At 39.0% G+C, this 24284-nt stretch overlaps 1 protein-coding gene across 1 annotated transcript; it reads right to left on the bottom strand.

Annotated features, from left to right (window-relative positions):
- Nucleotides 1–551: 551 nt before the first annotated feature.
- Nucleotides 552–24027, bottom strand: FAM237B (family with sequence similarity 237 member B). Its single transcript, XM_081534019.1, has 5 exons — nucleotides 23937–24027; nucleotides 14767–14864; nucleotides 4117–4233; nucleotides 2507–2871; nucleotides 552–2029 (listed from the first exon to the last, which is right to left on the bottom strand). Exons 1-5 carry the CDS (start codon nucleotides 23989–23991, stop codon nucleotides 2008–2010), a joined length of 657 nt encoding a protein of 218 aa, XP_081390145.1. The 5' UTR covers nucleotides 23992–24027; the 3' UTR covers nucleotides 552–2007.
- Between the last annotated feature and the right edge of the window lie 257 nt (nucleotides 24028–24284).

Genomic DNA, 24284 nt, shown 5'->3' on the forward strand with positions numbered 1-24284 from the left:
CTAAAATGACATGACCTTGCTTTATGGCATTCAACTTCTGAAGTTCCAAAAGAGGGCTGTTTTCTAAGGAAAATCATGACCCCATGCCTCTATGAAAGGAAATGAGTTAATCAGCTTCATGGGTATTTGGTCATTTTTATAAGAGAACATATGGTCTACCCTCCAACTAGTTGATTTTCTGAGCTTAGGGATCTATCTGTAATTGGCAAGATAAAATATTCTCAATCTAGAAATTTATAATATTAAACTTAAAACCTCATATTATCTGTAACAAATTATACAAAACTTATATGAAATGCTACTTGTAAAAAAAAAATACTGAAAGCTATGCAGTCCATTTATTCCTTAATACTGGAGTTTCTTGACCTAGGACTCATGGGACCCCTGAAATTATGTACAAAGTATGAGTGTATATATATAAAACCCCTAGTAAAAGGTCTATAATTTCATCAGAATTTCAAAGTGGTCCACAACTTAAAAAATGTCAGGCCCCCTCCTTTAATTCAAAATTTATTCTTGGATCAAATCAAACCATCAGACAATTCATATTATTTTTGATGCTTTTGAAATTGTTTGTATTTAATTGTGTTTGGGTGTGCTGGCATCAAGTTACATTGAAGGCTATCTGTCATTGTTGGGATACTTGAAAACACAATGCTTTAACCCATGGCAGCCATTATAAAAAACCTATGGGACAGACTTCTATTGTTCCTCAGACCTAGGAAAAGCTAGGCTCCCAAACATATTGCTTGGTCCCCACGGTGAATCTTGAAATAGCTCACGAGTCCCAATTCACATTGGAAATTCAGACTAAATTTATGGCTACCCTTTATCAAAGGTATAGAACTTTATGACATGCATTGAAAAGCATTGATCTAAAACTTTAACTGTATATTATTTGTTTCCTGACTATTTCTCATCATCCCAATCTCTTCATATAATTCATGTTATTCTATTGTTTGGTATATTTCTTTAAATTCCACATCCATTTTAGAATAAAATGTGTTATGTAAAAGGAAATATAAAAGCAATTTTTGCCTTCTAAAGACAAAAATTCTATCCAATTACATTTTACTAAAGGGCTTCCCTGTTAGCTCAGTTGGTAAAGAATCCACCTGCAACACAGGAAACCCCGGTTTGATTCCTGGGTTGGGAAGATCTGCTGGAGAAGGGATAGGCTACCCACTCCAGTATTCCTGGGCTTCCCTTGTGGTTCAACTGGTAAAGAATCTGCCTGAAATTGCAGGAGACCTGGGTTTGATCCCTGGGTTGGTTGGGAAAATCCCCTGGAGAAGGGAAAGGATACCCACTCCAGTATTTTGGTCTGCAGAATTCCATGAACTATAGAGTCCTTGGGGTCACAGAGTTGGACATGACTGAGTGACTTTCACTTCATTTTTGCACTTTACTAAAATGAAGTTTCTTTCTACTTTTCTGTTTGTTATTCCTTTTCTTAAAATGAGGACAATAAAAATCAGAACATAAAATGAAATTTTAGTCCTTAATGGATAAAAAATAATATATAAGATAGCTTGGTGATGAGACACGTATATCAGAACCCACAGAGTACACTACATCAAGATTAAATATTACTTTTTAGGATAATATTGGCATTAGTTTTGGTACAGTTTTAAGGTCAATATTATATATAACACCAGATAAAACTGGTTATTATTTTACTCCATTGATCATTGTATTAAAATATATATATTGTATTTGCATTTTAAGTGGTGTTTTCTTTTTTAAAAAAAGATGCTTTACAAAGATGTCTTCTAAAAAAAAATTACTGACAAATTATCCAAAAATATAGAAATGATGATTCAATAGGCATAAAAGAATTACACATCAACAAAAATACAACCTTCATCAATCTTAAAGAACTGGAAATAACAATTTTGATAAATGCTGTAGGAAATATTTGAGCTCATAAATACTGACACAGGGTTAAAATTTCAGGTTGGTGTCATCCTGCTTGAGGTATTTTCTGTGTTCTCTTAAATGTAAAACTCACGTTTTATAAAATCCAGTCCTGTAAAGTCAGAGAGGAAAAATTGTTAATACTTATTTTAATATGATTCTTAAGTTTCCCTCCCTTTAAGCAACCCTACTGAAAAAATTAATTTCAAAAGTCTAAATACATGTTGATGTTTAAAATTTTTTTAACAAATGTAATATGAATAATTATAGGGCTAAATGATTTTCTTATGAACTATTCATGGGGGAAAATAAGATGGTAATTTATTTAATGATTACCAAAATATATTATATTCCAAGATCATTTAGAATCAAATATTTGCACATTAGAGCTCCCATGGTTCCTAAACAATATAAAATCAGCAAAAATGAATATCAAAGCTGATCATATTAGGAAAAATATGGCAAATTTGCTAGCATATTAGATAAACTTAAACAATCAGAAAGATTAAATGTTGAATTTTTAAGAAAACCAAACTGCTATTATCTAAGTACACATTTAAACTCTCTTATCTTCTGTAGAAAATTATACCTGGGAGACATCAACTGTCTTCTGCCCATTCCATGAGATCTTGAAAGCAAGCAGTCTACATACATGTCCCAGAAATCCTGAGCTATGGTTAAGAAGATATTATAATGTCTAGGCCACTGGGATTTTTGCAGGAACAACATGAAATTCCAGAAAGCATCCACATTGTGCTCTATCTTGAGTTCCTTGAGCTCTATCAATGTCAAAGAGCAAGTATTCCAGCACTGGGGATCAATGTCTTCCATGATCCCTGGGTTGTTGCTGGCAAGTACCCCCTTTTGAAATTCAAAGTCAGCATGAGTCAGATGGATCAGCAACATACAACCCAAAGGCAGGCAGAACCATCTTCTTGTGGCAAAATCCATATTCTGTACAGAAAAAAAAGAAGGAATGTTTTTAGCTTACAAAGAAAATTATTCAATTTATGATATGTTTAAACCTAAAAATTATAAATACTTATATATTTGGTTTTCATCAAATCAAAATTGCCTACTATGTATTTGTTGGTTTTCCTTTAAGTTGCTGACTTTCAGACCTCCCCTCAAAAGGATATTAGAGTAACAACTTCACCAACATTCTGATAAAGTCTTCAGGAGTCACTGAAATCCAACACGTTTATGAAGTTTTGATGAGATTCATTTCATCAAAGATCTTTGGAGCATATGCTCCAACCTTTTCCTTTTACAGGTTAGAGAAATTCTCTTGATATGGTTCAGCAAGCTCTTAGATCTTCTGTCTCCCTATCCAAGACTCTTACCACCGTACATTTCAATCAAGGGGATCAAAACGCAGCCCATTTTATGTGTAACCATAAGAAAAAGAGTGTGTAGTTGTGTTTCACTGGCGTTTTCCAATCTATCAAGTGTTGAACGCTCAAGCACCATTTTAGGTTTCAAAGTTACTGATGAACTTTGAATATTCATTAAAAAATACGTGTTATGCACTGATATCTAGTGGATCCCTGGCTTTTCTCAAGTTGTTCAGGAGTACGAAGACAATAAAGATGATAGAAGCTAATATGACATGGTGCAGCACAGATGACATTCAAGAAATGTCATTCAAGAAATTCAAGAAAAATCCTGATATTTTCTCATGATTCTGTGCAGGCCTTTCTCTAAAAACTGACTGCTCAGTAAATGGGCCTGAAGCATATAGATGAAGTCAAGGTCTAAATTCGCTTTGAATGGCCATACAGTTCACCATTCCAGGCTAGCACTGGAAATGTCCCTGACACAACCTTTACAGCCAGAAGTGGAGTGTCCAGGACAGATCCAGGAGATGGGACTCACATTCTTTCCTGTATACCGCGGTCCTTCACTTCCCCTCCCTCCAGCACCCCGCCTCCCCGCCAAAAGAAATAAATAAAGTTAGGTGAAAGAGACAAATCGAAGGAAACAAATTTAAATTTAGGTTATTCAGGTCGTTTCACACTGTGGAAAATTGTGCAGATTTCCCAAACAGAGCTAACACGATTTCCCCCAAAGTGGGCAGATTTCCCAAATAGAGCTGCCAGTAGCCAGTTTATGACACAAAGGGACCGAGTGGGAGAATTTTCTTCCCTGAGAATTTCAGGTTACTTTCCCGACCAGTGCTCTCCTCCCGGGTTGGGTCACCTGCACGCAGAGGGAGCCGGCGGGGAATGGTACCTCTCGTAGGCGGCAGACAGACGTCCTGGTGCGATGTCCTGCGTTCGTTCGCTGCGCTCCCTCGAGGTACGAGGGTGGCTCCTGCTTGGGGGGGACAAGAGGTCTCAAAGGGGGCTCCCATCCCCTGCCCAGCCAAGCCCACCCCCTGCAGGCAGGTGACAGGCGAAAGCGGTGCTCTGCGACCTGCCGCGAGCGCTCACCGGGCACCCTGAACTCGCCCTGCGGAGCCCTCTAGGCGGCACCGTGCTGCGGAGCCAAGCGGCTCAGGCTCCCTGAGAGCGGCGCTGCGGAACCTGCTGCGGCCGCTGGGGGCTCGGGAGTCAGCCCTGCAGACGGAACCACGCGCCTTTTCTAGAGACCGAGAGCTGGCAGAGAGTGGGTGGCTGCTCTCAATGCCCCGCCCTCACCTTGCTCACCTCTGCAGCTCTGAGACCCAGAAACAAGAACAATGTGAAAAAGAGTTGTAAAGTCACAAGATCATCTCACTACAATATGATAGGTGAAAAATCCTAAACAAAATATTATCAAACCAAATTCAGCAGGATCTAGGAAAATACACATCAGTATCAAGCTGGGATTATCTTAATTAATGAAAGATCAACACATGAAAATCAATTAGTGGATTCACCACATAAACAAATTGAAGAGAGAAACCATTTGATAAAATTCAACACCCATTCAAGATTAAAACAACAACAACAAAAATATTCTTAGTAAACTTAAAAGGGAATTTCCTTAATCTCTTAAATGATGACGGTTGCCAACAAATGTGTTAGGTATATTCTTTTCTACTGTCAAATAATGCATGTTAAAACTTCTAGAACAGTGACAAAATTATATATTTCAAATACATAAAGACAAAGCTTAGTAACTAGTTACAGTGATATGAGATGGAAAGAAAAGAGAACTAATGTTTTCGGTATGCCTGCTTTTGGGGGGTGACAGTAACAATATGAAAAACAGAAAGGAAGATTAGTGGGGAGGTTAAACTTGATCCAGGATATGTTGCATTAGAATTGATTCTGGATCTTCTGGAGTATCTAAAATTTAGCTAGAAATAAAATTAAGTTGAGAGATCCCTGTTTTGATAGAAAATTGTTGCTTCCATGAAAGTATACACTGATAAAAGAAAGTTAAGATGAAGACAGAAGACTATGCTCAAACTTAGGGGTCTATGAACTTCAAATGGGATCAGTGAAGGCGGAAGAGATAGAACAATCAATCATTACAAGCTCCAGGGTGGTATGATGTTACGGAACCAAAGGGAGGATGCTATGGTGTGAATGTTTGTGCCCCTCCAAAATTTATGTTGAAATTCTAATCCCCAGAGGTGATGGTATTAGGACATGGAGCCCCATGGGAAGTGTTTATGGGACAAGTGCCTTATAGAAGGGGCTTCCCTGGTGGCTCAGATGGTAAAGAATCCGCCTGCAATGCAGGAGACCCAGGTTTGATCCCTGGGTGGGGAAGATCCCCTGGAGAAGGAAATGGCAACCCATTCCAGCATTCTTGCCTGGAGAATTCCATGGACAGAGGAGCTTGGCAGGCTATAGTCCACAGGGTCACAAAGAGTCAGACATGACTGAGCGACAAACACTGCCTTATAAAAGAGGCTCCAGAGGGAACCTGGCCCCTTCTATCAGGTGAGGACACAGCCAGAAGAAGGCAACCCAGAAAAGAGCCTTCACTAAAACCCAACAACGCTGATACCCTGATCTTGGACTTCTAGCCATCAGAACTGTGAAAAATAAATTTTTGTTGTTTATAAACTAGCTGGTTTGTGGTATTTTGTTATGTTATCCTGAATGGACCATGACAAGAGGATATAGCTGAAGAATCAGAACACTGGTATAGGCCTACACTTGGAAAACTGGTCTAGAAAATAATATTTTTCATGTGGCAAAAAGGAGGAGTGATGAAACTCAAAAGTGCACAATTTATTTAAACATAGCCATGATAAATTCATGTAGAAGCTTAGATTTAACAACTCGTTATTTATAAAGTCAAATTAACTAATCCATCTAATTATAATTTTGTCTAAAACAAACCCTGAATAATATGCAACTTTCCATGCCAGGTATCACTTTTACCAACATACTTCACCAGCAGCAACATATTCATCACCATCTTATCATGATCCTCTTATTCCCAGCATATTCCTGTTGTCCCCAGACTTCATCATTCAAGTTATATCCTATCTCTCTCTTTCTCTCTGTTATGTTAGGCCCTGATCCCACTTCAAAGTCCCCTCCATTTAACTCAGCCTTCCTTCTGCAATTAAGCACCCATTTTCACTACAATATTTGGCATCTATTTTTACTTGGCATCTATGACAATATATACCATCTTTTCCCCCCATGAGAACATGTAATCTTTCCTACTATCTTTAGGAAATATTAAATACTATGTAAATACTAAAAATACTATCTTTATTTCATGTTCTTCTGGTGACTGGCATATGATGCAATCAGCACTCAATAAATAATTTTTAGCTGATTTCTCCTTCATATCCATGATATTCATTCAACTTAGGGAGTTTTGTCAGCTTTCTACAAGGCACACCCAAGTCTTTCAGAACTCACAGAACTTTCACAGTATTGCCTGTGAAAATTTCCTGGGTTAGTCAGGCCAGTAGCCTATTCATTTGCCGCCATGCTTCCTACCTTATGATCACTTATCTGACACTTTTGTTTACCCTATTTGTTCTTTATATAGCTTTTATCTCCAGGAAATACTGCCACAATCACACTCCCACAGAATTCAGAAGAGCACTCCACACACAGCAAGGACATGTTGACTAACTAATGTTGAATACCCACACAAAGAGTAATTTTTCAATTCACTGACTTTCTGACTCATTATAATGAAAGACATTAATTTAAAAAATCTACCAATGTAATGGCCTCTAGTAAACCTTAATAACAATGTATTAATCAAAATGTGATTCAATGACCTTAGGGAGAAAGAGGGCAGGAAATGAAGTTGAAACAAATAAGTACCCTGCAGAGAAAACAAGCACTCGTTGACTGCTGACAAATTGAAGGGAAAATAGGCAATTTTTTTTTTTAAGAACATAGGAGAAAAAGATGAACAAAATACTGACTCTGAGACAGGAGAAAAAGGAAGAGTTGAAGAGAGAAGTTGGAAAAAAGATCATATAATCTTAACCCTTGGCAAAAAAGACCACTAACAGAAATATTTTTTCATCATTTAATAAGTACAAGAAATAAAAAGTTTGACTTAGGTTTTTTATCTTTATCTTTGGTTTATCTAACACAGCATATGTATAAACATGTATTCCAGCATCCTTGTTTTACCTCTTTGCATTAATTTTTAGTGGTTGTTTTAAGGATCACAATATATATCCTTAACTTTTCACAGCCTACTTAGGGTTAATATTGAATCAATTCATGTCAAATACAGAAATCTTTCAAGACAGGAGTTCACTCACTCACCCTTGCCTGTTTTTGCTAAAGTTGTCAAATGTATAACATCTACATACATTAAAACTCCATGATAGATACTACAATCTTCAATGCTTTCATCCCCACCCCCAACAACAAGATCTGAATTTGCATCTCTTTTTATTTCTCTTTAGCCTGTAGTACTTCCTTTAGTGGGGCTTCCCTAGTGGCTCAGATGGTAAAGAATCCACCTGCAACGTAACAGAGTTGGGTTTGATCCCTGGGTTGGGAAGATCCGCTGGAGAAGGGCATGGCAACCCACTCTAGTATTCTTGCCTGGAGAATCCCATGGACAGAGGAGCTTAGCAGGCTACAGTCCACAGGGTCGCACAGAGTCAGACACGACTGAAGAGATTTAGCATGCATGCACGCACTTCCTTATTATTTCTTACAGTGCATGCCCACTATCAATATATTCTTTTAGTTTTCTTTTTCTGAAAATATATTTTATTTCACTTTCATTCTTGGAAGGTAATTTTCACTGGATATACAATTCTGATTTGTTGTAGTCTTGTTCTCCCTTCCCCTCCAGCACTTTAAAGATGCTCCACTGTGTTCTGGTAGTCAATAATTCAAATCAAATTCAAATGCAGTGTGTCATTTTTCTCTGACAGCTTTCAAAATAATTTTTTTCCCTCAAATTTGATAATAATGTGCCTAGGTGTGCACAGTGCAATTCTGATGCTTGTTGGGGCAATCTGAGCACAGGTTGGAAAAGAATTTCCAGACACAGTGTGTTTTAGTTGCTCAGTTATGTCCAACTGTGACCCTATGGACTGTGGTCCGCCAGGCTCCTCAGCCCATGGAATTCTCTAGGCAAGAATACTGGAGAGTTGCCATACCCTTCTCCAGGGGGATCTTCCTGACCCAAGATGGAACCTGGGTCTCCTAAATTACAGGCAGATTCTTTACTGAGTCACCAAAGAGGCTCCAAGACACAGAGTACTACAGAAAAGAACAAAGAATAAAGTGGGTACTGCAAGTGCAGCAGGCCAACCTCCTGACAGACCAGGGAGAGTCGAGCATTTTTGTGAGTTAATAGCCAATTTTTATAGCCTCAAGACAATTCCTGTTGGAAAGTTGGTGTTAGGTGACTGGTTGGAGTGCTATAAGGTGTCTACTTTAGTGGGCATCTTTGTCTAATTGGGAGTCAGGAATTTTGTTAGTGATGATCAACGGGGCTTTTGGCAACGGTTACAAAGGGGCTCAGTCAGCTTTAGAGGTGAGCTTAGTTCTGGGTTTCCCTTCTGTGACCTTGGTGCAATGCCTTGAACCTGTAGTCTGGGGGGCAGGACTCAACAATGCTACCTACCTAGAATTAGGCCACATTTGGCAAGTTAGGCGCATAATCCTACCCTCACATCAGAAGCCAGATGCAAATTCCAGAGTTTTCAAGTCACCCATGCTTCTGATCAACTGACTACCAATACAGGGGTTTCCACTACTCCCCAAAGTATTATAGTTTTACTAAAATGATTCACAGAACTTGTACTTGCATGTTCAGTCACTCAATTGTGTCCGACTCTTTGCGACTCCATGGACTGTAGCCTCCCAGGCTCCTCTGTCCATGAGATTTTTTATTGATTTGACTGTACCAGGTCTTAGTTGCAGCATGCGGGACTTTTCATTGTGGCATGTGGGCTCTTTAGTTGCAGCATATGAACTCTTAGCTGAGGCATGTTGGATCTAATTCCCTGACTAGGGATGGAACCCTATAATTATAATTTTATCATGAAGTATATAAATCAGGACCAGCCAATTGGAAAGACCCATAGAGTGAGGTCTAGGGGTCCGACATACAAAGCTTTTGTGTCCTCAGAAAGCCCGACCTTCCAGGCACATTACTGTATAATTACTTAATCAGGCTCACCTCAGTGACTAAAGTTTTTACTGGAGTTTCATTACATAGGCTTGATTGATTGAATCAATTTTGAATATCTTGATTAAATCATTGGCCATGTGCTTGAACTCAATCTCCAGCCAATCCTGCCCTCTTTGGAGGCTGGGCTTATAATACCTAACTCAAAGCCCCAGCCCTGTAATTCCAAGCTTGGTCTTTCTCATGTGGCTAGCCCCCATTTTGAGTCATCTTATTAGCATAAATTCAGGCGTGGGCCCAGAGGCCCATCATGAGTAACAAAGACTTAACAAAGACTTTCCTATCACTCCAAGAAATTACAAAGATTTAGAGGTTGTCTCCTCGGAGAAGGCAATGGCACCCCACTCCAGTACTCTTGCCTGGTAAATCCCATGGACGGAGGAGCCTGGTGGGCTACAGTCCATGGGGTCGAAAAGAGTCGGACACGACTGAGCGACTTCACTTTCACTTTTCACTTTCATGCATTGGAGAAGGAAATGGCAACCCACTCCAGTATTCTTGCCTGGAGAATCCCAGGGACGGCAAAGCCTGGTGGGCTGCCGTCCATGGGGTCGCACAGAGTTGGACACGACTGAAGCGACTTAGCAGCAGCAGCAGTAGAGGTTGTCTCCTAGGGACTAGGGACAAAAAAACAGCCAAATTATTATACAACAGTGTGGTTTTCTTTGCTGTTATCTCATCTGAGGTTTGTTAACCTCTTGAATGTGTAAATTTATATCTTCCACCAAATTTGGAAAATATTCAGCCACATTTTCCTTAGATATTATTTCTGCCTATTATTCCTTTCTCTCATCTCCTTCTGCAATTCTAATTACACATATCTTCATTATTTTTTTTCTCTGTGTTCCTCAGGTTAGACAATTTCTATTAATTTAATTTTTTTTCTTTTTTCTTTTCTGGCTGGCATCTAGGATTTTAGTTCCCTGACCAGGGATTGAACCCATGCCCTCTGTGGTGGAAGGCCAGAGTTCTAACCAATGGACCACCAAGGAATTCCCAATAATTTCTATTAATATATCTTCAGCTTTGCTGATTCTTTCATCACCTGCATTCTGTTGTTAAGTACATCTGGTAAATTTTTATTTCAGATATTACAGTTTTTAGTTCTGGAATTTACATTTCTTTTGTTATAGTTTCTATTTCTCTGTTAGAGTTTCTATATTTTATTCATAATGCACATATTTTCTTTTATGTCCTTGAATATGTTTTATAGTAATTGCTTTAAATCATTGTCTGTTGGTTTCAGCATATGGGGCATCTATGGGTTGATCTTTGTTGATTGTCTTTTGTCTCAAAAATGAGTCAAAATTTCCATGTTTCTTGGTTTATTAAGTAACTTTAGGTTGTATCCTTAACATGTTATTATCCTAGCAACTTTAGGTATATCCTTAACATATATTTTCCAAACAGATTGGAGTCTGTAATACTCTCACAAAGAATGTTAGTTTTTTTTTTTTGGTACGTTTGTTTGGTTTAGCATGCAACTGATGGATTGTGCTATATTTTGGAAGGCTGATTTCTTAAAGTTTGTCCTGTTCAGGCGTGATTCAGGCATTGGCAGAAGATTCATTAAAAAGATTTAAGGATGCCTTTCTCTAGATCCTTCCTACTTTGGATTTTCCTCTTACTTTCAAGCAACTACAGTTATGCCAAACTCAGTCCTCTACTCTTCAAGCCACAAAACCTAGTGTTTTGTAGCAGAATTTTAGCCAAAATGCAGGCAACAGACTAAGTCTTGTCCTTAGTCTGGAAACAGTGAAAACAAGGAATCTGAGTACAACCATTCTTACAAACTCTCAACTGCCCTCTAGAATCTACTTACTTTTGGTCATTCTCCAATGCCTCACTTAGAGTTTACCCATGTCATATGTAGAAGGATCATCTAACAAGAGCAACTCATGTTATAATTCCTCCATCACCCTCATTTTGTAGGTTAAAAAAATCTATAAAAGGAATTTGTTAGAATTGAGGCTCACTAGCATGAGAGTTGAGTTGAGTTGTGGTAGTAAGACAGATGTTACTGGGCAATTTCCTTAAATGTAATAAATACCACTAGTTTGAATTCATTGGCATGGCAGTCAGTGTTAATTAAAATTCTATTACTTCTATAAGCATATGTTATAAAAACTCAGAGTATAATTGTGACAACATCAACTAATTTCATAATTTTTAATAAAAGAAAACCATCATGCACTTTACTCAACAAGTAGCTAGAGAGCACTCACTTCTTGCCAGATGGTGAGCTAGGTTTGGAGCTGTACTGGAAAACAAGTAGACAAAGCACTAGAGGCAGGAGACAGATAGTAAACAAGTAAAGCAAAGGGACCATTTTAGATAGTGGCAAGTGTTATGAAAATAACAGAAGATAACTGAGAGGTGGCTACAATCTTAGATGTGGTGGTCCGGAAGACGTTTCTGAAGAGATGACATTTTAGGGGAGACTAAAATGGCATGAAAGAGTGGCTAAGGGGACTTCCCTGGAGGTCTAGTGATTAAAACTTCACTTGCCAATGCAGGGGGTGCAGGTTTGATTCCTGGTTGGGGAGATCCCTCATGCTTTGCAGCCAAAAAACCAAAAACATAAAACAGAAGCAATATTGTAAAAAATTCAATAAAGACCTTAAAAATGGCCCACATTTTTAAAAAAATCTTTAAAAAAGAGAAAGAAACAGTTGGCCAAGAATATAAGAGCTGGCTATGTTAGAACATGTCAGGCAAAGGGAATAGCTAGCAGAAAGGTCTTAAATTCGGTATAAGGGTAGTGTGTCGTGTCAAGAGAATGTCATAAAAAAATTGTCAAGGACCAAGTCAGATGGGGCCTTATAGCTTTGCATTTCACTCTAATTGCAATGAGAAGATACCAGAGAATTTTAAGCTAGAAAATAAAATTATCTGATTTATGTTTTCAAAGGATCCAACTGGTTAACTCTGTGAAGCATGAACCAAAGGGGTCAAGGGTAGAAGCAGGCAAATCAACTAGGAGGCTTTTACTACAGTCCAGGCAAAAGATAAAGGTAAGAGTGAAGATGGTGAGAGGGTATTGGAATTGGGAAATATATAGGGGGTTTGGCCAACTAGATCAACTGGATTCGTGATGGAACTGGTAGGAAGTGGGGGTTCATAAACTCCCTATGCTTATATGGATGAGTTTTGCAGGAGCCTTGAATGCCCTCAAATGGAATGAAATTTTCTGTGTATATATTCACAGGGACTTTGGGTTGGGAGCATACACAGTTTCATCAAATTCTTAAGTGAATTTGAAGTTGTCTCTGGAAAGCAAGTTAGGTGCTTCCTAACACTTTGCCCTCTGGATTTTCTTTTTCCTTCCTTTTCTGTTTATGATTATGTAAAGGCAGAGAAGAAAGTAGAGATTGAATTGTTATCAAAGAATTTTAAATTTATATAAAGAAAGGATACATCTTGAGAGTCAGCTGTCTTTTTAATTTTACTTCATTGAGTATATAAGTACATATATACAAGGCAGACAAAAGACTCAAAGAACTCAACTTTCTGTTTCCAACAACTTAACCACTCCAGAATGTGTGAAATTCTCAGATATTATGACTAGTACTAGCATAGTGATTTTCATAAACTTGGGCTACAGTTGTTAGTAAAATGATATTTATTTGGGGATGATATATCCCACCTCTTTTATTCTTTTTTCCCTTTCTGATATGCACAAGAAATAATAATAATATAGCTCTGACTTAGTGGTAATTCCTATGTGCCTATATAAATTATATAAGTCAAGATCACTCAATTTTATATCCTATCTAATTCTGCTACAGACTTTAATATATAGCCTCACAGAAATGTTTTACAAGTAATCTTTGTTTGCTTTCTTATCTCAACACTTTAATATCTTAGGAGGAAGTAATACAAAATTGATGTAAATATTATTCATTTTTCTACTCTGTGAACTGTAATTTCTACACATCATAGATCTTATTGTCTTTTAACAAAAAAGAATGCTTATTAGTTAATGAGACACCATTATCCTTTGATTAAAAGGAAGAAACTACCTTTCATCTATGAGAGAATTTTCTGTCAGAAATATTACACGGCAAGATGGGTAATATTAACAAGATGACATTTCATGTGAAAGATGATTTCCTTAATGAAGAGATGTAATCATTCCTAACTGTTGGAGAGGCAATTTACAGAGTAGGCAGAGAGAAGTCCAAATTTGAAATGAATGGCACACAAGAGAGTTTTCACAGTCCAAGATCAGCCCTCCAAGATTTACTTGAAGGATTACAATTATTATTTCTTTTACATACCAGAAAGGGAAAAAAAGAATAAAAGAGGTGGGAAACGTCATCCCCAAATAAGTATCAGTTATTATAATAGAAATGTTGTAAAGAGAAAAATTCATATTAATTCCTTCTCCAGTTCCCCATAACTAAATTATTAATTAACTAAGAAGAGAAACGACAAATTTGAGATCACACATGCAAGAAAGAACAGAAAATAATGTGTTAACATCTTAGTCAAATTCAATTCCAGCTCCAAGTTTCTTATTTTTCAAAAAAGGAATATCTTAGGATATTGAATGACAAGTTACAGCTGAGATATCAAGAGGACAGAAATACTTCATACCTAAGTCAGGTGCCAGATCCAAATTCATATTTTTAAAGGAAAGGATCACAAAATTCCTGGACCTCCAGGTCCTCTATCCTGGATGTGTAGGGATTAGGCTATGCCTGTTCCCTCATGCTTATTTGGATGTGCCTCCAGGAAGCCTACTGAAAGGAGCCTCTGAGAAACCTACTAAGAAAACTTATTGTCTTACTTCTGCAGTGATGAGGCAAAATGACTGCAGAGAAATCAAGGAGTCAAGAGATTGACTCAAAAAATGCTTTGATGGTAATGGGGGAGAGGTTCTGCTGTTTGGGGATTGGCCAGCACTCTCAAATATGACCAGGTAAAGTCTACATGAGGGTTTCCCATGGCATGGAAGTGGGTAGTATATGAGAAAAAGCTCATCTTGGATTCAGTACAATAAGGCTACAGAAAAGGATAAAGCGGATCAATGCACAAGGATAGGATCTATGTGGACTCCCAATTTCTGGAGGGAGCAAGGGCAGAGAGAGTCTAAATCTACCATTCAATCAGAGATCTATCCATTAGGAAATCAGAGGTGAGAGGCCCCAGTGATGGGCCTCTTCCAAGTACCTACAAAACCATCCATGAAAGGGTTAGCCTTAAATATTTCTCAATCCCAGGGCCTCAAATCTAGCCCACCAAACAAAGTTTGAGTAAGGATTTTCTTACCTTCTTACCATATTTTTTTTCCTCCCTTTCATGCTCCAACCAAATCTGGAAAGGTCTGAAGCCAAGGTTAGCAAGCAGGCAACTGAATTCAGTAATAGCTGAGAGAGAGGAAAGATGTTACTTTAAGTTAAACACAGTTTCAATTACTATACAGCAAAGTGTGTTAGTCACTCAGTCATGTTTGACTCTTTTCGAATCCATGGACTGTAGCCTGCCAGGCTCCTCTGTCCACAGGATTCTCGAGGCAAGAATACTGGAGTGGGTTGCTATTTCCTCCTCCAGGGGATCTTCCCCACCCAGGGATGAGACCCCAGTTTCCTGCATTGCAGATTCTTTACCATATAAGCCATGAAATCCAGACAAGTGTTTTAGGCCTTAAAGTGTTTTTAGGAATGCTGATTATCTAAGAAAGAATAGAAATCTTAGAATTCTAACTCAGTGGTGGGAGAAAGCTTCTACCACTGAAAAAATTTAGAGAGATAATGGGAATGCTTTATTAGGCCTTATGCCTAGGGCTTGTTCAATGTAAAAGTAACTAAATCATTCACATATAAACCTTATACCAACTCCATCATATAATGCTCCCTAGAATAAACAACTTACTCTTTATTCTCTCAAGAAACAGACTTAACTTCTCCTTTGTTCAACTACTGCCATGTCCTTTTAATTCATCAGAAACTGTTTCAGGATTCTGTAACGTCAAGGGTAGGAGGGGTGATGCTTAGCATAACTACAAAACGCTGTTTCCCGAGGCCTAAGTTTTGTTGCATACTAGGGTTTGAGCTTAATCTTTCTCACTAAGAAGTATGGAAAAGCATTACATAGAATAAAAGGTTGTATGGATTATGTTACCTTTTGATATCTTCATTTTTTTCTCCTTTATTAGCATTCAGTTTGGTCAACAAAAATGGGGCATATACAATATACCTAATGTCCTTTGTAATGGATATTTCTAATCAAATAAAATACGGTTTGAGAAAAGGACTTAGTGTTTTCGTGAAGCAGTAGGAACAGAAATAAAGTTCTAGTGGGTTGAAGAGTGAATGGGAGATAAAGAAATAGATATAAGAAATTAATACCAAAATATCTGGGAGCTCTGCAGTAATCAAATGAAAGATTAAGTGTTCTTGCAAGAGCTAGATTGAATGAATAAATGAACTGAAAGGCCAAATGGAATTATCACAGATTTAATTTTTTAAAACTTGTGTCTATGACTCTTAAGAAAGATTGAAAACATTATATATATTTTATATTCTATAAAGCTCTTGAACAAAATGAGTGCTCAAAAAACTTCATTTCTGTTCACACAACAATGTCCTCCAATAAGCTATATGTTCTGCACCACCTCAGAATAGATTCTCTGTCACAAGCCCAAGTAGGCTACACAATGAGTGCAATGTGTACAAATGCTGTTCCATTCCCAAGTTGTAGCTTACCATGTATGGAGTGATAGTCAATACACATTCAGGACAATGATTTACAAAACTCTTACATTTTTTAAACAGCAATTTGTAACCAAAACTTTAATCCTAAGGATTCTCACCAAACATATTACAAGTGACAGCATAAAAAAAAAATCTTCCACAGTAACTCAAAGTTCAGCACTACAACTACCTTTCAACTGGCAGGACACTGTTATTTTGAGTAGTCTCAAATTTCCAAATAAAGAATGTTACAAAGAATTACTATTCAAATTATCTAAGTATTCTATTTCTTAGTAAGTGGTTCTGTTTTATGAAATATCAATAACAAAGAAATGGTTTAGGTAAATGAGAACTCTGAGTATACTACCAACTTTCTTGCTGCATGAGTACTTTTGTTTTAGACAAGCATTAAGCATCATTATCAAAGGCCCTTCTGATAATGCCACGGCTATTCTTATACCTGTAGATGATTAAAAGAAAGTATAAAGAAAGAGAGCAATCAATGACTCATACTACAGCAGAAGCCCTTTAAAACACTTTTTTCCTCCAGTACAAATGGTTGACAATGGGGGTCTTAAAAACATGATTCAACTATTTCTTAGGATTTCTCTCTATATATATTTCCAAGAAAATAAACTTCCAATGATATCCTTCAAATTAAAAACCCAGGGATCAAATCCAGGTCTCCCACATTGCAGGCAGATTCTTTACCAGCTGAGCCACAAGGGAAGCCCCAAATTAAAAACAGGGTGCATTAAAAGCAAAGTAAAATTCTGTCCAGTAGAAATAAGTTTTTTCTACTCACTATGAATTCAGGTATCTAACACTAAAACTTGCTTTTTCTCATTAATACAACTACTATGCTTAATTATTCTTACTTAGTTATTCCAGTAACCATGGCAATGTTCTAGCACACAGCTGAGTGTATGGGACAAACTAGGAACTTGGTAATTGTTACATGCAATTAAAAATTATTGTATGAAATTAAATTGTTATATTTGATTAAAAATTGTTATATGAAATTAAAAGACCCTTGCTCCTTGGAGGAGGAAAAGCTATGACAAACCTAGACAGCGTATTAAAAAGCAGAGACATCACTTTGCTGACAAAGGTACATATAGTCAAAGCTATGGTTTTCCCAGTTGTCATGTATGGATGTGAGAGTTGGACCATAAAGAAAGCTGAGCACCGAAGAATTGATGGTTTTGAACTGTGGTATTGGAGAAGACTCTTGAGAGTCCCTTGGACTGCAAGGAGATTCAACCAGTCCATCCTAGAGGAAATCAGTCCTGAATATTCATTGGAAGGACTGATGCTGTAGATGTAGTATCTACAACTGATGCTGTAGATGTTGTATCTACTACATGTAGCTAGCTACATAGTTGGAGATGGCAACATATTCCCATTAAAAAAGTCTTTTCAAAATCAAGGTGTCAATAAGATATAGAAACGGAATGACCAAGAAAGAAACTTTATAAATGTTCCCATCTGAAATGTACACACAGCAGTCATGCTGAGCTCATGAGGGGATCTTGAATTCAGTGATATAATCAAATCTGTATGTTTAAGAGGGAAAAAAAAAAAACTTCTCTGGAGATCATATGGACAAAGGACTACACTGAACAAGACCTTTGTGTTATATTATTTTCTTAGAGTATGAAAGCTTGTGAAACCTGCTAACTTGGGTTATAGAATCAAGAAAATATTTAAGGTTAGACTGAATCTTACGGAAACAATGTTAGTGGCTACCTTCTCTTATACAGAGGATATCAAGAAGCCTCCACTGCTTTCACATATATTCCCCATGGAAGTCTCTCTCACACTAAAGTTTGAAATTTTTTAGTAGAAGCTAGGGCTTTTTGTTCATTTCACAATTAGAGATAAAAACTAAAAGTAAATGCCCTGAGAACAATACACTGACTTAAAATCCATCAGCTTGTAAAATGCAGGCATCAAAGCCATGCCTGAGGTCCAGTTTTGATAGGTACTGTGAGAGGAAAGCAGAAGGGTTCTTAGTACCTGTAGTAAGAAGAGGTGATTAAAAGAAAGGAAGTCGAGGAATGCAGGAAAGGGGGGTTAAGAACTAAAAACAAGTAATTATTTCAACGCTTTGTCCTTGTGCTGGCTCTGGAAGAGGAACTGTGGAGAAGAAGTATTTTTTTAATAAGGCAAACGCTCTTGACTGTGTGGCTGACAACAAACTGTGGAAAATTCTTATAGAGACAGGAATACCAGACCACCTTACCTGTCTCTTATATATTGAGAAACCTCTATGTGGGTCAAGAAGGAACAGAACCTTAAATGAACAACTGACTAACTCAAAATTGGAAAAAAAAAATTGGGAAAGGAGTACCACAGGGCTGTATATTGTCACCCTATTTATTTAACCTCTATGCAGAGTATGTCATGCGAAATGCTATGGATGAATCCCATCCATGAATCCCAAACTGGAATTAAGATTGCCAGGAGAAATATCAACAACATCAGGCATGGAGATGATACCACTCTAAAGATGGCAGAAAATGAAGAACTAAAGAGCCTCTTGATGAGGGTGAAAGAGGAGAGTGAAAAAGCTGGCTTAAAACTCAATGTTCAAAAAACTAAGATCATGGCATCCAGTCTCATCATTTCATGGCAAATAGAAGGGGAAAAAGTAGAAGCAGTGTCAGATTTTACTTTCTTGGGGTCCAAAAAACTGCAGACAGTGACTGCAGCCATGAAATTAGAAGAAGATTGCTCCTTGGAAGGACAGTTATGACAAACCTCAGTTCAGTTCAGTTCAGTCGCTCAGTCGTGTCCGACTCTTTGCGACCCCATGAATCGCAGCACGCCAGGCCTCCCTGTCCATCACCAACTCCTGGAGTTTACCCAAACCCATGTCCATTGAGTCGGTGATGCCATCCAACCATGACAAACCTAGACAGCATAAAAAGCAAAGACATCACTTTGCCAACAAAAGTCCGTATAGTCAAAGCTATGGTTTTTCTAATAGTCATGTATGGTTGTGAGAGTTGGACCATAAAGAAAGAAGGCTGAGCACCGAAGAATTGATGCTTTTGAATTATTGTGCTGGAGAAGACTTTTCATAGTCCCTTAGACACTGAAGATATCAAACAGTCAATCCTAAAGGAAATTGACCCTGAATATTCATTGGAAGAACTGATGCTGAAGCTGAAGCTAAAGCTCCAATACAGCTTTGGCCACCTACTGCAAAGAGCCGACTCACTGGAAGACACTGATGCTGGGAAAGATTGAAAGTAAAAGAAGGGGATGACAGAGGATGAGATGGTTGGATACTATCACTGTTTCAATGGATATGATTTTGAGCAAACTCTGGGAGATGGTGAAGGACAGGGAAGCCTGGTGTGCTGCAGTCCATGGGGTCACAAAGAAGCTGACATTACATAGTGATTGAGTAACAACAGCAACAAACCCAATTTAATCATTGCATCTTGCTAACCTATACTATCATACCAAATATTATAGATGAAAGTATCAGAAAGTTAATATCACAGAAAATGCTGGGGTAAATTACGTCTTGAGTAACCATATTAACAGAGAGAAGTGAAAAAGATTATAAAATAGCATTATAAAATACTAGACTGCTTAATTATATTTGCTCATTTTATGCTTAAATACACCACATTTGCATGTGTGTTCAGTCGTGTCTCAGTCTTTTCAATCTCATGGACTGTAGCCTGCCAGACTCCTCTGTCTAAGGGATTTCCCAGGCAAAAATACTGGCGTAGACTGCCATTTCCAGGGATCAAAGCTGTATCTTGTGTCTCCTGGATTGGCAGGAGGATTCTTTACCACCAGTGCCACTTAAGTGTTTGTAAAATGCAATGTGGTGTTCAGGATTAGATCCTGGAACAGAAAAAGGTTATTAATGAAAAGCCAGTGGTATCAAATAAAGTGTATAGTTTGGTAATAGTATAATAGTATTGTACCAAAATTAGTTTCCTAGTTTTGACAAATGGTTATACAAGATGTTAACTTTAGATCAAGCTGATTAAACAGTTATCAGTTGAGTTCAGTTGCTCAGTCGTGTCCGACTCTTTGCAACCCTATGAATCGCAGCACGCCAGGCCTCCCTGTCCATCACCAACTCCCGGAGTCTACCCAAACCCATGTCCATTGAGTCGGTGATGCCATCCAGCCATCTCATCCTCTGTCATCCCCTTCTCCTCCTGCCCACAATCCTTCCCAGCATCAGGGTCTTTTCCAATGAGTCAGCTCTTTGCATGAGGTGGCCAAAGTATTGGAGTTTCAGCTTCAACATCAGTCCTTCCAATGAACACCCAGGACTGATCTTTAGGATGGACTGGTTGGATCTCCTTGCAGTCCAAGGGACTCTCAAGAGTCTTCTCCAACACCACAGTTCAAAAGCATCAATTCTGTGGTGCTCAGCTTTCTTCACCGTCCAACTCTCACATCCATACATGACTACTGGAAAAACCATAGCCTTGACTAGATGGACCTTTGTTGGCAGAGTAATGCCTCTGTTTTTCAATATGCTATCTAGGTTGGTCATAACCTTCCTTCCAAGGAGTAAGAATCTTTTAACTTCATGGCTGCAATCACCATCAGGAGTGACTTTGGAGCCCCCAAAAATAAAGTCTGACACTGTTTGCACTGTTTCCCCATCTATTTGCCATGAGGTGATGGGACCACATGCCATGATCTTAGTTTTCTGAATGTTGAGCTTTAAGCCAACTTTTTCACTCTCCTCTTTCACTTTCATCAAGAGGCTCTTTAGTTCCTCTTCGCTTTCTGCCATTAGGGTGGTGTCATCTGCATATCTGAGGTTACTGATATTTCTCCCAGCAATCTTGATTCCAGCTTGTGCTTCTTCCAGCCCAGCATTTCTCATGATGTACTCTGCATAGAAGTTAAATAAGCAGGGTGACAATATACAGCCTTGACGTACTCCACTTCCTATTTGGAACCACTCTGTTGTTCCATGTCCAGTTCCAACTGTTGCTTCCTGACCTGCATACAGGTTTCTCAAGAGACAGGTCAGATGGTCTGGTATTTCCATCTCTTTCAGAATTTTCCACAGTTTATTGTGATCCACACAGTCAAAGGCTTTGGAATAGTCAATAAAGCAGAAATAGATGTTCTTCTGGAACTCTCTTGCTTTTTCGATGATCCACCGATGTTAGCATTTGATCTCTGATTCCTCTGCCTTTTCTAAAACCAGCTTGAACATCTGGAAGTTCATGGTTCACGTTTTGCTGAAGCCTGGCTTGGAGAATTTTGAGCATTATTTTACTAGCGTGTGAGATGAATGCAATTGTGTGGTAGTTTGAGCATTCTTTGGCATTGCCTTTCTTTGGGATTGGAATGAAAACTGACCTTTTCTAGTCCTGTGGCCACTGCTGAGTTTTCCAGATTTGCTGGCATATTGAGTGCAGCACTTTCACAGCATCATCTGTTAGGATTTGAAATAGCTCAACTGGAATTCCATCACCTCCACTAGCTTTGTTCGTAGTGATACTTTCTAAGGCCCACTGGACTTCACATTCCAGGATGTCTGGCTCTAGGTGAGTGATCACACCATCGTAATTATCTGGGTCATGAAGATCTTTTTTGTACAGGTCTTCTGTGTATTCTTGCCACCTCTTCTTAATATCTTCTGCTTCTGTTAGGTCCATACCATTTCTGTCCTATATAGAGCCCATCTTTGCATGAAATGTTCCCTTGGTATCTCTAATTTTCTTGAAGAGATCTCTAGTCTTTCCCATTTTATTGTTTTCCTCTATTTCTTTGCATTGATCGCTGAGGAAGGCTTTCTTATCTCTCCTTGCTATTCTTGGGAACTCTGCATTCAGATGGGAATATCTTTCCTTTTCTCCTTTGCTTTTCACTTCTCTTCTTTTCACAGCTATTTGTAAGGCCTCCTCAGACAGCCATTTTGCTTTTTTGCATTTCTTTTCCATGGGGATGGTCTTGATCCCTGTCTCCTGTACATGTCATGAACCTCTGTCCATAGTTCATCAGGCACTCTGTCTATCAGATCTAGTCCCTTAAATCTATTTGTCACTTCCACTGTATAATCATAAGGGATTTGATTTAGGTCATACCTGAATGGTCTAGTCGTTTTCCCTATTTTCTTCAATTTAAGTCTGAATTTGGCAATAAGGAGTTCATGACCTGAGCCACAGATGGGAAGAACCAACTCATTGGAAAAGACCCTGATGCTGGGAAAGATTGAAGGTGGGAAGAGAAAAGGACGACAGAGGATGAGATGGTTGGATGGCATCACCAACGCAATGGACACGAGTTTGAATAGGCTCCAGGAGTTGGTGATAGAGAGGGAAGCCTGGTGTGCTGCAGTCCATGGGGTCGCAAAGAGTCGGACACGACTGAGCAACTGAACTGAAACTTTAATCTCCTGAGCAACCATGGGGAAGGCATTCTATCCACTCAATGGCCGAAGTCAGAATACTTTCAGTTAGTAATAACTTGTGCACCAGGTCTGGATAACACCCTGGGTCATTTCAACTCATGTTCATTTCAGCAGCACATTTCAAGGGAGCAATTTACATTTCATGTTTCTTTCACTATCTAGTAACCCGAGCTGTAATAAATATTTTAGGCTCTGGTGGTGTTTTGTTAAAGAAAAATATTATGTTTTCTCATTTGTTTATAGCACCTAATGTTCCCCAGTGTTTCCAGATGTTTTCTTATCAATTTCTCATTTATTTTTATCTGCTGTTATCATGTTCCCATGTAAATGTTATGACAAAGAAAACAAGCTAGGCTTGTGTTCACTAGGAAATAAACCTTAGAAAATAAACAGATTGGGCTCAACATAATTCTAACATTATAAGACCTAGTAAGGATAATAATCAAAAAGGACACAAATGTTATTAAGATTAATCATCCAAGTAGTAACAACCTAGTTTCCTTTATCTTTTGGCCGTGCTTCTGGGCTTGTGGGATCTTATTTACCCCTCCTAGGATTGAACCCGGGTCTTCTGCAGCCAAAGCGTGCCGTTCCTCACCAGTGGACCCAGGGAATTCTCAGCCTAATATCCTGATTAATTAAATGACAATTATAGTTTTATTGATTGGGGAGTAGAGAGAGGTTCAGTAGTAGGAAAAGAATCAACACAGAGAGGGATAGTTTCTACATCGTGTCATAAGTTAGGGGTAGAAATGGAAGAAGTATTGTTTTAAGTTCAGAACGATGATAAGGCAGGGAGAATAATCCAGAGCCGCCCAGCAGGACTGTGTAGGTCAGTTCTCCGCGTGAGGGCAGAAGGGGTGGGGGGTGGGGGGCTGGGCGGACTGCGACCCCACCGCTATGCGAGTCCTGTCCCACCTGAGGCGCGCTTCAGACGAGCTGGATAATGACCCACAATATCTACCGGACCCCTAGAAGCTTGGAGGAGGAAATGGCAACCCACTCTAGTATTCTTGCCTGGAGAATTCCATGGACAGAGGAGCCTGGCGGGCTACATACAGTCCATGGGGTCGAAAAGAGTCTGACAAGACTGAAGCACAGAACACACCTAGAAGCTACTAACAGTTGCAAGATTCCTTCCCCACAGAACGCAATGAAATTCTTACAGAACTCAGATCCTGACCGTCGGGTCCCAAATTGTAAAACAGCTCCTGGCAGGTTTTGCTAGACATTACTCAGTTGGTCAGTGAATTAACGGTTTTTTTTCCCCAGTTGAGTTTATGAGTTTTTCACGCGTTAGTTTTTACCGTCCATGGGAGTTTCCCACCCCTCACCCCAATCTGCTTCGCCAAGAGTGAAGACTGAGGTAACTCGCGGTTTCCTCAGCATAAGAACTCCTCCAAGGCAGCCCAGGTTCCAGTGCCATCCTATTCAAAATATTCCTGAGGCACCCACTTCGCAGCCGACTGTCCCCTCTCACACTGCCTCTCGACCTTTCCTCAGCGTTTTATTCAGCCGGCCGCCAAACGCCACCTTCCACCTCCGCGCTGGGTAAGGGGCGGAGGTGGGGCACTGCACTGCGCATGCGCATGTTTCCGAGCGCGCCCGCGCGCGCGCGCGCCTTACGGCGTGAACGGCCGTCAGGCGCGAGGGGGCGGGGGGAAAGCGTGCGAACACAAAAT

Source organism: Giraffa tippelskirchi, chromosome 10 (genome assembly GCF_054371585.1).
Source record: "Giraffa tippelskirchi isolate mGirTip1 chromosome 10, T2T-mGirTip1v1.2.pri, whole genome shotgun sequence".
NCBI classification, from domain to species: domain Eukaryota; kingdom Metazoa; phylum Chordata; class Mammalia; order Artiodactyla; family Giraffidae; genus Giraffa; species Giraffa tippelskirchi.